The sequence below is a fragment of the Nannospalax galili genome, unplaced genomic scaffold (genome assembly GCF_000622305.1).
Source record: "Nannospalax galili isolate Female #2095 unplaced genomic scaffold, S.galili_v1.0 scaffold423, whole genome shotgun sequence".
Classification (NCBI taxonomy): Eukaryota; Metazoa; Chordata; class Mammalia; order Rodentia; family Spalacidae; genus Nannospalax; species Nannospalax galili.
Window position 1 is genome coordinate 350,258 of NW_008350949.1, and position 17,704 is coordinate 367,961.

Sequence of the window (17,704 nt, forward strand, 5' to 3'; positions counted from 1 at the left end):
ATTTGTCAAATGAATAATCTTAATGTGGATCAGAACTTGACTGAGGAACAAAAACCAGAGGAAAAGCCTGCTCCAAATCCCTTTCAATAAAAAGGAAAGCAAAGTTTTCAGAGATTTTCATTCTCTTGTGAGAATATTTTTCTTTAAGAATTACTTTCGATCATCTTTGTGTGTGTGGTGTGTACATGTATGTGTATGTGGGGGGTGCTTACCCTTGTGTTTTAGGTGGATGACTTTCATATTACTGAATCGAACTGCCAGCTTGAGAAGAAGCCTAGAACCACCTGGATCATAGATTCCTACCCTGAAGAAATACTTCTCAGAAAATTTCACCTCAGTGATGCTGGTATCTTATTAATCCCAGCTGATTCTTTAGACACAGCTGACTAGCAGCCATTGTCCCACCAAAGCACAGACGGTCTCACCTCAGTGATGCTGACCTCTGACAACCACAGCTGCTTCTTTACCACAGCATGACCAGCAACGACAGGTTCTTAGTCAAAATATCACAAGAATGGCTCCTAGTCCAGTTCTTAATTAAGTCCTTGTTCCTCTCTTGACACTTCACAAGCCAGGCTTCCACTGCCTATGCTACTCTCAGAATTATCTTCTAAGGTCCCATAACAACAGCCAATCAAACTCTGAGCACCCAGGGGCTTTTCCAGTCCAAAGTTCCAAAATCCCCACAAACCTCCATTTGTCTAAAACCATGAAATATCACAAGATCTGGCCCATTACAGAAATATGCACGACTCTTGGTACCAATATCTGTATTAGTTAGGGTTCCCTAGAGGAACAGAATCAAGAAAATGAAAATATATTAAAAAGGGTTATATTCTTTGGGCTGGAGAGATGACTGTGATTAAGAGCACTGGCTGTTCTTGCAGAAGACCTAGGTTTGTTTCCCAGTACCCACATGGTAGCTAACAACCATTCATAACTTCAGTTAAAATATTTTATTTTATTAATTTTATTTTCCATGTATGAGCTGCATGTATGTAAGTGTAGCTGTGTCATGCAATGTCTGTGGAGGTCAGAAGAAGACAGTGGATCTTCTGGGAACTGGAGTTAAGGATGGTTGTTAGCTGCCATTTGTTGGGAATTGAACTTGGATCCTCTCAAGAGCAGCCGGTGCTCTTAACTGCTGAGCCATCTCTACAGCCTAAGTAAATTTCTTTAAAGGAGAATATATTAGGTTGGCTTATACAATGCCATCTGGATAGTTCAGCAATGACTGACTCACACCAAGGAGGCTGATAATCTAGTAGTTGCTTAATTCAAGAGGCTGGACGTCTCAGCAGTTCCAGTTTGGCACTGTAGACCTGGAGAATTCTTAGAGAACTGCTGGTTTTCTGTCTATATTGAAAGCCCAAAGAAGCTGGTTTCTATCAGTGAAGGAATGCAACAGTGGCAGCAACAGGACAGATGAGCTTGCCAGCAAGGGTGAAGGCAAGCAGGCAAAAAGGAAAGCTTTCCTTTTTCCATGGCCTTTCATTTGGGTTGCCAGCAGAAGAAGGTGCCACTCACAGTTAACGTGGGGCTTCCTACTCAAAATAATTTGATCAAGAAAGTTCCTTATAGGAGTGTCCATCAGCTTGCCCTTTAGTTGGTTCCAGGCCTAGTCAACAACCAAGATTAGCCATAGCGGGGAGCCACTGGATCTCTTGTTTCTCCTCCCAATGTGGCCATATTGAGCACACGTCTTTTTTCCTGCTTTTCACTATTAATTGCCTCTTTAACTGTTCTATTGAGGGATAGTGGCTGATACTGGGTTTTTAGAGCTACCAGGGGCCAGTCTGTGACCCTAATGATTTAACTGATTGAGAATTTAGTAAGAAAGTTTCTTAGCCTCATGCCTAGCCCACAGTGACAACTGAGGCTGTACTTTCACCAGTGGCCTCTCCTGGTCTCTCTTAAGGGACCCCCCAACTCTACCAAATGATGCCAGGCCTTAGCTGTTCTCCATGACCCCCAAAATCTTGCATCTCTCATCCTTTCAAAACCAGTATTAGGTGGATGACTTTCACCTAATTCTTTAAGAATTACTTTCGATCATCTTTGTGTGTGTGGTGTGTACATGTATGTGTATGTGGGGGGTGCTTACCCTTGTGTTTGCCCATGTGGGTGCATGTGGGGACCAGAGGTTGATGTCCAGATGGCTTCTGTTGTTCTCCATCTTAATTTCTGTTTGAGACAGGGTCTCTGACTGAACTTGGAGCTCAGTTTCAACTGGGCTGGCTGGCCTGGAAGCCCCCGGATTTGCCAGCACTGGGACTGCAGATGAGTGTCATACACGCTCAGCTTTTATGTAGGTGTTGGGGATGCAAACTTAGGTCCTCATTGCTTGAGCAGCAAACACTTTACCCACTGATCCGTCTCCCCAACTTCCCACAATCATCTGTTTATTGTCTTTTGTGTACTATGAGAAGTTGAGACATATCCTTGTAAAATGTCATATAGGATTCTAGAGAAAGAAAAATGTTTTCCATTTACTTGTGTTTTTACTTCTTCCTTAAGAAAACAAAACAAAACAAAACAAAAACCAGTGTTGACACCAAGATGTGCCCTATTCTAAGTTAGTCCATATTGTGTAAAATAAACTGGTAGCTTTCAAGATTTACCTTCCCTGGGTGGCTGCATTTTAAAGACAAGCATTAGGCTCCATTTTGAGTGCAAATGGAGAGGCAGGATATATGGAGACAGCACGACTTGTGGAGCACCGCTCATGAAGCACAGACTGATAGCTTAGTCCTAAAAGTAAAAAATTACCACCTGTAAACTCACAAAATACATTGGGAATATATACCCACATGGTGTATTAAAACCATATCACAGGGCAGGAGAGATGACTCAGTGACTAAGAGCACACACTGCTCTTGCAGAATACTTGAATTCAGTTCCGAAAACCCATGTCAGGCAGCTCAGAACCACCTGTAACTCCAGCTCCAGGGGACTCAACACCCTCTGCTGACCTCTATGGGCATTGTATGGCACGTGTGCACTTACATACATGTAGGCAATACACTCATACACATAAAATAAAAATTTAAAAAATACTTAAAATAAAACAAAACAATACACATCAGAAAAACTTGTCTGAGAATTTACCTAACACACCAGGCCAACCAACTGCACCATACACTAACTGGACCACATAAAAAGAAGGGTAGCAGAAACAGGGGCTGGACAGATGGCTCAGTGGTTAAGAGCACTGACTGCTCTTGCAGAGGACCCAGGTTCGATTCCTAGCACCCACATGGCGGCTACGAACCGTCCTCGACTCTAGTTCCAGGGAAATCCGAAGCTGTTTTGACCTCCATGGAATTGCACGACACAGATGCACTCACATACATGCAGGAAATACACTTGTACACATAAAATAAAAATAATAAATAAAAATTTTAAAAGGATATGAAACAGGTTCTTATTTAAAAATAAAATTATACTAAGAAAAAAAGAGAAGGGTTAGCCAACACTGTGGTAGAGAGAGCCCCACCAACCTGTCAACTACCTGCTCTGTGCCTCAAGGGACTGACAGACATGGATATCCTGAATGTCCCAGAATGTTCCTGGTGCTAATTCAGCTCAGTGTAGACCCCATTGCTTGATGTCACCCACTAGGATTGCTGTTCTTTGTCAATCTGTGAGTCCATCAGGTCCTGGTTCTATGCCTCTGCCACTCTACTTGACCCTGCACCCCGACAGCTTGGTTCTGTGGGCTTCCAGGAGGTCTCTGTCCAGGTTAATGAATATCTTGCCTCCATACCACAGTGATTCTCTTCACATGTGTATCAGCTTTTTGCCTCTGCCTCCGGTAAGGCCTCTTTGACCTCTGAGGCTTCTTTAACTCCTTTATAGCCATTCTGTTATGGAATATATATCATATAACATTCTTTGTATATATTGGTGTGAAGTATAATCATATGTGATCTGAAAGTCAGTATTAGTAATGAACATTGGGATAAAAGAAGCTGTGATTGTCAGTTGCCAGCTATCAAGAGAAATCAGGGTCACTCGGTAAACTGCAGCCAAGAAAACTGGTACAGCTTATGAATTTACCGTTATGAAACAAACTGGCACTGTGGAAAGTCATAAGCACATCTATGCTTCTGGTATAGCACACTCATGGCGGTAAAAAAGGAACTCGCACAAGTCTGGTGCCAAACCTCAGTGAGACTCTTTGTCTCGGCCTCCGATTGCCCAAAACATCATCATCATAGAAAACACTGGGGCCACTAAGAGGACTATCAAAAAATCAAGAGGAGGAGGGAGCTGAGAAGTAGAAGGCTCTTAAGCATCCTTCACTGATGAAAGAAAAGCACCCAGGTCTGCATATGTAAAGGGAGACCCAGAGTACCATATAGAATCTACATCCTGAGCTCGCTTCAATACTGTCATCATGCCCAGTCTCCCAAATTCCCTATTTAACTCCTCTGAGGGACAGCTAATCTGAAGGATCTCAGTAGAGAAGCTTATTTGATTCCTTTTGAACAAGAAGTAAATGCATTATAATTATTCCAGATAGTTTTTGTGATACCATTTGATATTTTGGTCTCTTTGCAATTCTTGTTACAGTTTTCCTCCCTGTCTAAGCCTGAAAAATGAATTTCCAAATCATCACAAAGGCATTATAGACAAATCATGGCACTGTAGGATTCTGTGTTCGTTTGAATCAGGCCAGGCTAACGGTTCAATCTGAAAGTGGAACAGATTTTCCATGAAGGTTCCCATAGCAAGCCACTGTGTTTTTGTAACCTAACACAATGAAGGGAGTTGTCAGTAGATGATTCAGCTAGTTAGAATCTCAACTCCCTTTCTGGGTAGGAAATCTAAGGCCTGATTGTTTATATTAGATGCTAGGGTAATGCTTGCTCAGAGTTCAGCTAGCCTGCATTCAAGCAGGGCAGAGATTGCCAACTAGGAGGTAGGAGGCCAGCTGTTCACCTGGCCATCAGTGAACTTCATAGCCAATCCAAATCTGTCATTCGTTGGTGTCTGTTACACACACACACACACACACACACACACAGTCCAAATCTGTCATTCGTTGATGTCTGTTACACACACACACACATGCACACGCACGCACGTGCGTGCACACACACACACACACGCATCTCAACTCTTTACTGGTATAAGGTCATTCTTAATAAAATTCCCTGGGCCCGTTTTCAGTTCATTCAGTATCTGTGGGAAATTTGCCATGTTGGTATTTGACAGCTACCAAAACCAGTTTGACTGAGTGGCTGAGCAGTGAGGCTTAAGTGGAGTATTAACTCACTGGTGTGGAACGATTACTTGGAGAGGTTCACACTGCTTCTTCTCTACGCTGCATTCTAAGAGCTCTGAAGTCAGAGAAACAACTCATATGAATGTACAGCAGGAAATCTTTTTATTTACAAGGATCCCTGGAAAGTGGTACCTAAAATCACCCTCACTTCTCATTCCTGGGGCATTGACAACTCAGAGGAGTTTTAAATGGAGCATCAAAACGCGAGAGGGACAGAGTAAATCTCCAAGCTTACACAGACAGCAAGCATATTATAAAAGGCAAAAGGCAGGTGGGCCAAGACCGGTGGGCCAAGACACATGAACAAATCCCTTGATGAGTTAGATCAGGATACAAACAGACTTTTATGATTACGATTTTTATTTCCTTTCTTTTTTGAAGGGAGAGAGAGAGAGAGAGAGAGAGAGAGAGAGAGAGCGCGAGAGAGAGAGAGAGAGAGAGAGAGAGAGAGAGAATGAACTTGGTGATCCTTCTGCCTCTGCCTCCAAACTGTCCCCACTGCAGCCTGTGATACTATGCCTAACTGAGGCTTTTTCACTTACATCTTCTATTGAATCTAGGAGATATTTGTTTAACTGTGTATCTCCTGTTTGTTAACAGTTCTTTTCTGCTACAGTAAAACCAAGCTACTATGCACCAGCCTTCGTTTCGTTCTGAGCTGTCAGCGTGCAAGCTATTCAGCCCACACTGGTGGATCGAAAGACATCAAGTGAACCTTAAAACCGCTGATTCATTAAAGTAGAATTCAAATAGTTAACGTCTTGAAATTATGTCTCTTGGCTAAGAAACTCCTAAATCTGTTCAAATCTATTTATCGTCCAACACGTTAAGCAGTAAAAATGAACATGTACAGAAAAGAGCTTGATCGCCTGAGTCAGGGAGAGCTAAACGCGAATCCTGACTGTCACTTGTCAGCCTAGTGGCCTGCCTGCCTGCTTAGCTCACGTGAGTCTCTGTTTTCTCACCTGGAAAGCTTAGCTACCAACAGGGGAGTGGCTGGTACCCAAGCATCCTTTCTGTGCTCCTCCCCTTCCCCAACTGCACAGAAACAGGATAAACATCACCTGGGAACCGTGAACAGTTGCTGTTCACTCCCCACACACAGGCAAACGGAACCTGGGGGTGTGGGATAACTTCCCTTTAGTGGGGAGGACCTGGTTGGACTCTCGCAGGATGGAGGGAGAGTTGGGAGTCTGCTGCCTCTTTTTCCCATTTTACAGGAAGAACCAGTTGGTTGAGGATGCTCAAAATGCAGGAGGTTTTCAGTTTTAATGTCTCAGAGTTTGCTTTTGCTTCATTTTAATCTTTGGATTTTCTTCTCTACTGAAATGCAACTCTGGACCTCAGTAAATGCAGCTCTTTATTTCTACCGCCTACATCAGTGGACTTGAATTCTGGCTGTTCATTAGAATCCCTTGGGGGCAGTGCTTAAAATATATTTCCTGACCAGCCTGAGAGACTATTTCCCTAAGGCCTAAGCATCATAAGTGTTTTAGAAACTTTATGCTGTCCTCTGTAGAAAGTCAGATGCTGGGGAGGTGGGCTGGAAAGATGGCTCAGCCTTTTAGAGCACTGGCTGCTCTTGCAGAGGACTTAGGTCGGGTTCCCAGCACCCACATGGCACCTAACAACTATCTGTAACTACAGTTCCAGGGAATTCCTCTTCTGACCTCCTTGGGCATTGCACAGCACAATATGCTCACATACATGCAGGCAATACACTCACACACATAAAATAGAAATAATAAATAAAAAATATATTTTTAAGAAAGTCAGATGGTCTTTGAAGCCTTCTGTGTCTAACATACCAGGCTCTAGCTGCGGAAAATCCAAATAAATGATACCCAAATGGGAACACAACTCTTTGTCCTATAGTCTTATGCATGTTCTAAAACCCCTAGCTAAGCCAACCGCCAGGAAGTCAGGCTGCCCTTCTGAGTAGCCAGTCCCCAGGAAGGGAGACCCAGACTCATATTTTGAGCTTTCACTTGTAGACCAGGCAACTCAGGGGGTTTCTCGCTTGAGAACAGCAACTGAAGCTTGGGAGAGCCCTGACCAAGTGTTCGCTGTGAGATGTTGAACTAGATCTACCAGATAAGGGCGAGGAGCTCACAGAATGAGAAGATGAGTTGCGATTACTCTAGTTTAATCTTGGACCAAGAATTTTGTTTTAGCTCAAGAATAAATTGAGTTGTAGCCTAACGAAGGGAAAAGTCAGGTGGCTATATGTCAGACAGTTCCATGCTGTTTTTCTGGAATCCTCCCTTGGTTGTACACCATTATTATCGTTTCAAATAAAGAAAACTGTATCAGATCACTCACACTCACGGACTTGAACTCTGGCTATTCACTAGACTCACACACTGGGGTGTACATCTCATGCTCACCTGTTCTGAAGCACAACGCCTCCTCTCGTGTGGTAGCAGAGATGGCTCCATACGTGTCATAGGTGGGGTCTCTGTGATGTCTTGTCCAGTGCAACTTGCTTCTCACTGAATCTATGCTTGACATGAGTCTCATGGCTTGAGAGAAATGCATAACCATATTTTTTCATGTGATCCAAGAAGCAGAGAAATTGAGTCTGTGAAGGAAATGAAGGAAAATGAACAGACAGATTCAAAGGTACAGGAGGAAGAATGGTGAAGATCCCCCTGGCTGCCTTGAAATCAGAGTTGGCCTCCGCTTGGCCCCCAGTCCCGTGACCCCACCTGGTATTGTCATCTTTAAATTCATAATTAACGCTTCTTTAAGGTTGCTAAACTGGCTTTTGCTACTTATAATCATAAACTCTAATGAGTGTGGTTACTACATATGAATCATAATATTTGTCATGCTCACATGAATAAGAAACCAGTGTCTTCTAAACAAGGAAGGGAAGTGTGTATGGAAGAAGAAAACCAGGACGCAGCAGATCTGAGTTGGACTCTTTCCCTAGACCCCCACAAACATACGGGATCACAGACTACTAGTTTATAGTTCCATTGCCAGCCAGCTAAATAATCTTGGAAAAAGTTTTTAATATCTGTAGGTGTAACTACAAGCTATCCATTGTGGTCTACAACAGGGTAAGAGTTGAACCAGTCACTCAAGTGAGGCTTCTTTCAACATGAAATATTACTAATAGGGCACTTACTACTTACTCTAGGGTATCCCTGGAATTATCCATAAAACCTTAACAAGTACATCAAATGGACAACACTTAAAAAGTATATGCCAGGTAAGGTGTCCAGGCTTGTCTTGAACTCTCAAGCCGTCCCCTGACCCAGCCTTTCTTTCTTTTTCTTTCTTCTTCTTTTCCTTTTTTTTTTTTTTTTTTTGTCTTTTTGAGACAGGGTCTCCTTGTAGTCTCAGGTGACCTGAACTCACTATGTAGACCAGGTTGGCCTTGAACTCACAGCGATTCGCCTTCCTCTGCCTCCTGAGTGCTGGGACTAAAGACATGCACCACCACACCTGGCTAAATCCTTTTAAATTCCAGGTCCTTTTAATGAGATGCTGCTATACAGCAGTCCCTTCTGCATGAAATAACTACCATCATCATGACTTCGGCTGAGCCTGATCACTAAACTGTCACAATTGGGCTTGTTGACGGTGCTCATTCATTAAAGGAGTGCCATGCAGGGTCACTAGACCCTCACCTGAGTATTCAACCCCCCTTCCCAGCCAAGTAGTCCAGCCTGGGAAGACAAAATAAAAATGAGGAGGAACCCAATAGAGGGATGCTTTTGGAAGCCCTTGTCAAGAAACTCCAATGGACTCTCATATGAACATTTAAATATTGCCCTGTTCTGACTTTTTTCTAGTTCCCTGTCTAGAACTTGTAATGCTAATTACTCTTGCCTTTACTTCTCCTTCACATCTCCTATTCATGATTCAAGGACTTTCTTTTCCCCTTAGAAACAAGAGTTATACAATTTGGGAGTCTTTTAGATAGAACCACTGAAGGGTACTCGAATTTCCTCACCCTGCGTCCCTGTTCAGCTTGGAAGAAGCCAGAGCTGTTGGCGTCCCTATTTCCTATTGGCAATTTGGGTAACCTCTTCAGAGGATGGCGTGAATGAGGAAGAACCCAACAGAGGAATGCTTTGGGGAGCTCTTGTCAAGAAACTCCAATGGACTCTCATATGAACATTTAAATATTGCTCTGTTCTTTTTTCTAGTTCGCTGTCTAGAACTTGTAATGTGAATTACTCTTGCCTTTACTTCTCCTTCACATCTCCCATTCATGATTCAAGGACTTTCTTCTTCTCTTAGAGACAAGGGTTATGCAATTTGGGAGTCTTTTAGACAGACACACTGAAGGGGTATTTTAATTGCCTCACCCTGCGTCCCTGTTCAGCATGGAAGAAGCCAGAGAGGTCGTTCAGAGGCAGGAATGTTGAAGAGGAGGGATTATTTTTATTCATTTAGATAACACCTCATATGCATGTATGAAATTTTCAATAAAAGTTTTGTAAAAGTTGAAAAAAGAAGTATACGCCAGGTGCTTGTGAGTGATGAGTAGAACTGAAGATTTTTCAAAATTAAATATGATAAACCTTGAGACTGGGGAGATGGCAACATTGGTATAGTGCTTATGACACAAACATGAAGACCTAAGTTTGGATTCCCAGTACCCACGTAAAAAGTCGGACATGGCATCACACACCTATAATCTCAGCATAGGGGAGGCAGACAGGAGGATCAGTGGCCAGCTAGTCTGCAAATCTGTGAGCTCCAGCTTCAGTGAGAGCCTCTGACTGAAAACTAAGGTAGAGAACCAGTTGATGAAGACATGAGCCCCCGGCCTCCATGCATGGCTGCACACATGAACGTGTACACACACACAAATGTGTTGTTAATTTTTCCTGACTTTTCAAGATAGTCTGAATATTCTCAAAAACAAATAACCTCAGAATCAAACATACTCAACTTCAACCTATTTATTTAAACAAATGTTTATTCATCTGACAAATATTTATTGGGGGCCATCTAAATGCCTGACATTGGGTTAACTAATCTGCCCTCATGAAGAAAATAGAAGGTTCCAACTTTCTGGGACCTCAGGCTCAGTCTGCGTGAGGAGGACACACATTCATGCATTCAGGCTCAATCTGCATGAGGACACACATTCATGCATCATGGTCTGGTGAGTGGTACAATGCGGGTGTGTTACATGAAAAACAAAAACTATGAGCACTGAGTGGTTTTGGAGGAGAAGCGGTCCTGTAGTGGAAAGTATCACAGAAGTAATAAGTTCAGCCCAAGGAACAAGACTGGTGGAGTGGACCAGGGCAGGAGGAACAGACCCTTTTGACAGTGGGGCAGCACACCCAAAGTATAGGGTTGAAAACCTGTGACCGGTGTTCCAGAACCTATAACTCCACAGCATAGTAAAAACACACCTAAAGATATCTGTAGGTTGATTCCAGAGAGAGTGTGGGGGCTAGACCTGAGCTAGAACTGTTGGGATGCTAGTATTTAAAAATTTAACTGGATTCCTATATGGTGGTACACACCTTTAATCCCAGCAGTCGGGAGGTAGGGGCAGGAAGGGGAATCTCTGTCAGATTGAGGCTAGTCTGGTCTACATAGTGAGTTCCAGGCCAGCTGGAGCTACAGGGAAACCCTGTCTAAAAACAACAGCATAACAACTAAAATTAACAGGAAGAACAATAAATAGATCCAACAAATATCAGAGTGATGGAATCTTAGAAAAAATAAAATGTATCATAAATGAAATAGAGACATCTTACCCGGGAGAGTGGGTGGCTTAAAGCAGTAAGTAAATAATAAATAATATGAACTGTGTTATTGCTAAACACCACATACTTCAAGCTTTACACACATTGACTCATTTCTGTACCACATCGCTCAGTGAGGTATATTTCATTATTCTGTGTCAGCGAGCCCTCTCCATTCCCCATCTCGTCCCCTTTTTTTCTACTTATAACAAATCTTAGACACTCTGTATTTCTCTGTCAAAAATTGTCTCTCTCCTAGTTCAGTGGATACATGCTGTATTTCCAAGTGTTCACGAGAAAACATTGTAGGAGTTCAATAAAAATTAGCGAATGAATGACAGAAACTGAGTTACAGACACTATGTAACAGACCAGGAAGTTCGGTGGTGGCAGGGCCTGGGAACAGTTGTGTGAGCAGCTAAGAAATCTTTGTAAAAGAGATCCCGAGCCCACAGAAGGCACAGCAGAGGGGAGTGAGAAAACAGAAAAAGAAGCAAGTGATAGATAGCTCTGTGCTGATAACAGAGCGATGGGATTGACAGCAGCAGGTGGGACAGAACATCACTAGATAGGTCTTCAGAGAGGCTCTGAGAAAAATCACACAGGTCAGTTATCCCTCATTCAACACCAGAGTATTCCAAATTACATATTTTTTTCATTTTGTAATATTTGTATATACATCATGAGATACACTGGAGATAGGACCCAAACCTGAACAAGAAATTCATTTATGTTTCATATATGCACAATAGCACAATACACATAACCTAAGGCTAAGTGTAGCAGTAAATATGTTTAGTACATCTTCAGTTTAGTTTGTTTTTGCCATGTTGGGCATCACACTTAGCAACTAGGACCTTGCATACACTAGGGAAGTACTCTGCTGGTGAACCATATTCCTAACCTCTCTACCAGTCTTTGTAATCGAAACCTGTCACTGAAATCAAATTTGGAATTTTCCATTTGTGATATCACGTCAATGCTGAAAAGGTTTTGAAATTCTGAGCATTTTAGATTTCAGATTCTCAGATCAGGGATGCTCAACCTGCATGTGAGCAGAAGCCTAGAGACTAGTGCTCTAAGAGAAGATGATCTCACAGCAGAAAGACAGAGAGGCAGGGTGGGGTAAGACCAGCACCAGGGGTTCTGGAGTGAACCAAGGTCCAGAAACACTTTGTGGGGGTGGCAACTTTGCATATCAAACAGGTTCATGGCCAAAAGAAAGGCCACGATTATCTCCCGAGTAAGCTCTAGTTAGTAGCACAGCCAAGTGCTTAAGAAATTGTCCAAAAAAAGCATACTTAGTTTTAAGCCAGAAACAAAAACTAGAAAAGATCCTGTTTCTGCCAGGGTTAGGTGAGCCGCTGGAGAGCAGAAGCAGAGAGCTCGAAGACAGGAGGTAAGGAGAATGGCAGGTATGGTGGCATGTGCCTGTAACTTCAGCTCTCAAACACTTGAGGCAAGAGCATCACAAGGCTACGCTGTCCACTTCACGCCACCTTGCCCCAAAGATAAAGGGATTTTTGTCAGTTCAAATCTGAAAATACATTATACCCAACTATAAATTAGCAATATGTGCCCTACCCCAACAATTACGTTCCCTGGACGACAGCTATAACCAAGGAGCATTGGAGGCATGCACTGTCCCCAGAGAGTGTTAGATACTACTACTTTACCTGGGGTTGTGATCCCTACACTTGAGAGGACAAAGGACTCACTTAGAGTGTAAAAATGTGCATTGCTGAGTCCTGCCTAAAAATTCCTATCCGTTATGTTGAGGGTGGGACCAAAACCTTCGTATGTGGTTAAAGTGGTCCTTGGACTGACTACATCTTTGAGAAATATGAAATTAATTTGCTTCAAGGAGTTTATGAACCTCTAGAAACAATGTGTTTGTGTACAAACTGGGACATTCTTTTTCTGGGGAGAGCGTTAATATCACAGCAACATACTCGGAAACTTGTTAAGAACCCCTGAACCACTGTTAGATGTCCCTTGTCTAATCTGTACTTGTCTTACAGACCAGGAGACAGTCCTGGAAGGTAAGTGACTTTCCCAGGTTCACGAAGCTGGAAGGCAGAAGACAGAGTGTCTGCACCTGACTTTCTAAATCCAGGTCCTTTACTCTTCCCTCTCCACCCTGCTGGCCATAGGCACGAGGGAGAGAAGAAGGAAGGGGATTTAAGACCTGGGAGGCAAAGGCCTCAAATGGACACTTTTCCCCTTTTTGTCCCTTGATGGGACAGATCGGTAAAATGGGGGATTAGAATGAAAACTCCTCAATAAAGTCTAACTGGAGTTTTAGAGCAAAGGTCCTGAATACCATAGCCCCAACAGGTTAGGCTCAGTATGCTGGCCCAGTATGTGACTTTAAAGTGACAAGGTAATGGTAAAAATCAATATGAGATTTAACCAATGAGTTGTGAAGAACACAGTTGTCCAGTGACCCCCGCCCCAAGTTCATCCTCAGGGTACTGATGTGGGCTTTAGGTTAGGAAAAAGAACTGGGGCATCTGAGGGAAGAGATAGAGTTCTACAAGTGATCTGAAGAAGTTCCTATTGCTTGAAGGAACAAGCTGGTTCTCTGAAGATTATTTAGGATCCAAGGTGCAGCCTCCCACTGTGAATAACTGCCAGCTCATTTGGAAGGTGGTCTGCTGTCTCAGGCTCAACTATTTCTGTAACCTAAGATTACTGCAGGTTTAGAACAACTAGAGACCATGAGATGCCTTTCAGAGACCTCAAATCGGACACTGTTAAAAGCCAACAGTAACATGCCTGATCTTTTGTCTTATGGTTGCAGCCTTGGAGGAGAATGAGAGAAGTTAGTTATCATCAGTTTGCCAATGTGTGGAGGTAAGCAGACGATCCAAAGTAAAGGACACAAATTCGAGATGAAGGTAGAGATGCTGGGCTCTATCCTGCTTTTAGTAACCTTGTAGGCCAAAGCAAGGAGTTGGAAGCTTTTTAGGAAAAGCAGTTTCTAAGTGCTTGCCATTTTTAGAAAGATCGAGTTATTCACCTAGTGTGTCTCCTCAGGCCCTATCAGCAATAGATGCTACCTCTAAGCAGGACTTAAAGTCTCAGTCAGAAGGCACATAGGTCCTGTTGTTGGATGTGTGTTGGTGACAGAGATGCTCTCAGGCAGACTCAACTGCACATTCCAGGCTTTCTTGTCGGTGCCATTTATATTGATTTATTTCTTCAGTCTATTCAGGATTGTGACCTCACCCCAGTGCAATCCCATATGACTAAAAATTCCTATTCATAGTTGGCCTCTTCAAGTTCAGTGTGTGGCCTATTCTGTAGCTTGGACATGAATCTGGCCTAATCCAGAGTCTCTGGGTTCATTAGCCTTGCTCTTGCGAACAAAGAAAGAAGGGTTATAAGTCCTCCTCCTCCTCTTCCTCCTCTTTCTTTCACCCTGGAGTCATATTGTGGGCCTGCTTTGCTGTACAGCAACACTCAGAATGAAGAGGTGTCTGAGCTGCTGTGCTGCCTGATGCCACCTTGCCTTGGAGCAGATGTTCTTGGGCAGCAGACATCCAGGGAAACTGGCTCTGGGATCTGTCCCGCAGAGCTGGCTGCAGGCAGGAAGCTACCCTGTAATTTCCCCCAGCAGCCTCCTCAGATCTGTGGGTGACAGCTCAGACACCCTGTCCTGGACAGACAAGGGAAAGAGCTCAGAGCTCAGGAAACGTGCCCCAGGTCACAAACTAAATCAGCGCTGCGGCAGACGCGAACGCAGGCCTCAGACTGGAAGCCATCCAAGCGGCAGAGCAGAATCACAGCTCCCCTTCACAGTCTCCAAGCGTCCCACCTTGGCAGTCACCGGAAGGTTGTGCTGGAGTTTCCTGTCGACTCCATCCTGTGAGCAAGTTGCACAGTGGACTCCTTGTGCGGGATTAATCATTCTCTCTCTTGCCTGTGATCGAGGCTGGTTCTCACGTCCCCTGCCTGGTTTCGTCGTTGCAGGGATTTCATGTGACGGGCGGGGCATTCCCCCGCATCCCTCCACCCCGGCTGCAGGCTGCAGTCTGGACCAATGAACGCGAAGCACCTCCTTTGCGGGCAGCACAAACTGGCACTATTTAAGTGGTGGCAGGAATGGGCTGAGGGTTGTGTTTGCTTTCTCCACGGACAGGCTCACTGTCACCTGATCTGGGACATCGCCGAGCCCAGGAGAGCGAAGCGGGAAAGCCTCCAGGGCGACCGCTGCCACCATGTGCTACGGGAAATGCGCAAGATGCATCGGACACTCTCTGGTGTGGTTTGCCGTCCTCTGTATTGTGGCTAATATCCTGCTTTACTTTCCCAACGGGGAAACAAAGTATGCCTCCGAAAACCACCTCAGCCGCTTTGTCTGGTTTTTTTCCGGCATCCTAGGAGGGGGCTTGCTGGTAAGTCGTTCAGAATTACCACTTTGAAAGTTTCTCTCCTCTTCACCAGCTGAGGGCATCATTTTCATCAGAAGTTTCTGTAATGCGTGTTTCTAAATCCTGTGGGAATTTTTTGTTGTTGTTCATTCTTTGGAAAGCAGAACATTCCAAGATTGTGTTGAACGCCTTGTAAATTTCATTGGACATTGCTTTATAAACTCTTTCAACTAAAAGTGAATGATCTTTTTCCCTAAAGCTCTTACTTAACAGCTAGGAGATAGATATCCAGTTTCATGGGAGAGTTGAGGGACTATCAAGTTTCTGGAGTGGCCGTCAGTTTACATTTGCTCTGGGGAGCTGGAGAGAGTTGGCTGGTTCAAGTCAGCAGTTTGAATCTAAATTATTCTCTATTGTTCATTTTCAGGCATCTGTGATAGGGAAAACTAATTAATGGAGTGTCTTGGTATTTTCAAAGAACTACAAGCCCCCTCCTGGGGCAGAGTGAACAGTGCATCAGTGTTTGAGTCTGATGGTGGAATGTGTTGTTTTTTATCAAAGGTCTGTTTTTAGTCGAAGTGAGAGGATTTGCCTGCCAACCTGGGAGGCAAAAGTATTCTCTTCAACCTCCACATAGAAAGAATGTGAGCAAACTTGAGTTTGCTACTTTAAAATGCTAGAATTAAGAATTTGAAGAAAAAATTTAATGAACTTCTTACTGCCTTGAGAATATTGTTTTCTTTATGTATTATGACATTTTAGCCTAATATTCTAACTGTGGATGACTTGGCAAATGTGTTCTGAACTTAAGCATCACCACCACGTTCAGATAGTTAATACAAATGCAGTTGCATAAATTAACATAGTCATAGTTTAACATAGCCTCAATTGTGCTGAGGTTTCTTTTGAAGTAGTTCTTACTTAGTTAAAAAACATTATTGTTGAGCTGAAACAGTGCCTCCGTATCTTCAAAGAAGCAGATCATATTTTTGGAGATAACTTTCCTCTTTTCTACTTTCTGAAAGAGTCTCTGTTACTCTACTCAAGATTTGTGGTCATTCTTTACATTTGACAGGGAGGGGAAATCAGATTTAAAGACAGGTCTTAACAGTCTAAGCATTCACCGGAAACACCCACATATCTATGTTATTATTTTAATCCTTACATTCTATAGCCTTCCCCTAAGGAATGTCTTGACATTTGACATGGAAAAAGCAAATAGGGTTTTATTTCTTTTCAGACTTTTACATTCTTCATGATGCTTGGTTAATCTAATCAAAGCCAGTCAACACCATCAGAAAGAGATATATCTTTACCAAAAGATGCCTAACCCCACCCACATGAACCTGGGAAGGACAGTGACTTTAATTTACTTGTCTCTGACCAGATGCTCCTGCCAGCATTTGTGTTCATTGGGCTGGAGGAAGATGATTGCTGCGGGTGTTGTGGTCATGACAACTGTGGCAAGAGATGTGCGGTAAGTCTTCGAGTGTGCATTGACAGTGCTTGGTGTGCGAGATGTAACCATGGTGCTCTGGTTTACTTCCTGCTTCTTTCCCTAGATGCTTTCTTCTGTACTGGCTGCTCTTATTGGCATCGCAGGATCTGGCTACTGTGTCATTGTGGCAGCCCTGGGCTTGGCAGAAGGACCAAACTGTAGTGATTCCCAGGGCGAGTGGAACTACACCTTTGCCAGGACTGAGGGACAGTACGTAATTCTTCTTTACCTGGCTACACATTCCTACCCGCCACACAGCGAATGAAGTCATTCATCTATCCATCCACCCAGCCAATGTTCTTTACATCAGCTCAGGCAGTGTGGGCGGGGTGTTGAAGGATGACAGACAGTCCCCAACCTGGTCAAATTCTAAATGCTTTTTAGTAAATTCACTGATTCTGCCCTTACCTCAAAACAGCCCTAGGTGGTTCAGCCTTCCACTGTTACTTCACTGTTATAGATGAGGGAATAGAGTCAGAGTATCCTTATGTAATCACAAGTCGAAGCAGATAGCACCTCCACCCCACAAATGCACATGCTTCCCATGTCATATCAGAACTATGCACAATTCACCCTTTAAATTATTGGGCTATATAGGAGAGGTCTTATTCACAACTTAACTTCAGTAAGTTTAAGAGAGACCTCCTTGTTTTATGTTGGTATTTATTTTTATCAGTTACATAACGGAACAGAACAGAGAAGCTGAGGAAACTGGTATCTGTCGTAATGAACCAGTCACACGCTTCGAATAAGAGTTGATTCGGAGTTAATCTTTCCTGATGTACCTTCTTTTTTTTTTTTTAAGAGAAATTTTATTT

General features: G+C 43.3%; 1 protein-coding gene and 1 long non-coding RNA gene across 2 annotated transcripts in view; one reads left to right on the top strand and one right to left on the bottom strand.

Annotated features, from left to right (window-relative positions):
- LOC115066774 overlaps window positions 1-15,022 on the bottom strand; it is a 30,999-nt gene extending 15,977 nt beyond the window's left edge. Inside the window, exons 1-2 of the long non-coding RNA XR_003846220.1 lie at window positions 14,035-15,022; window positions 7,678-7,871 (exon numbers count right to left, since the gene is read on the bottom strand). This is a non-coding gene — a long non-coding RNA (uncharacterized LOC115066774). The remainder of the gene's footprint in view (window positions 1-7,677; window positions 7,872-14,034) is intronic.
- Window positions 15,023-15,136: 114 nt separating this feature from the next.
- Tm4sf1 (transmembrane 4 L six family member 1) overlaps window positions 15,137-17,704 on the top strand; it is a 7,757-nt gene continuing 5,189 nt past the window's right edge. The window contains exons 1-3 of the mRNA XM_008848032.3: window positions 15,137-15,412; window positions 16,776-16,865; window positions 16,951-17,096. Of these exons, the coding sequence (XP_008846254.1) occupies window positions 15,236-15,412; window positions 16,776-16,865; window positions 16,951-17,096 (413 nt within the window). The 5' untranslated portion in view covers window positions 15,137-15,235. The remainder of the gene's footprint in view (window positions 15,413-16,775; window positions 16,866-16,950; window positions 17,097-17,704) is intronic.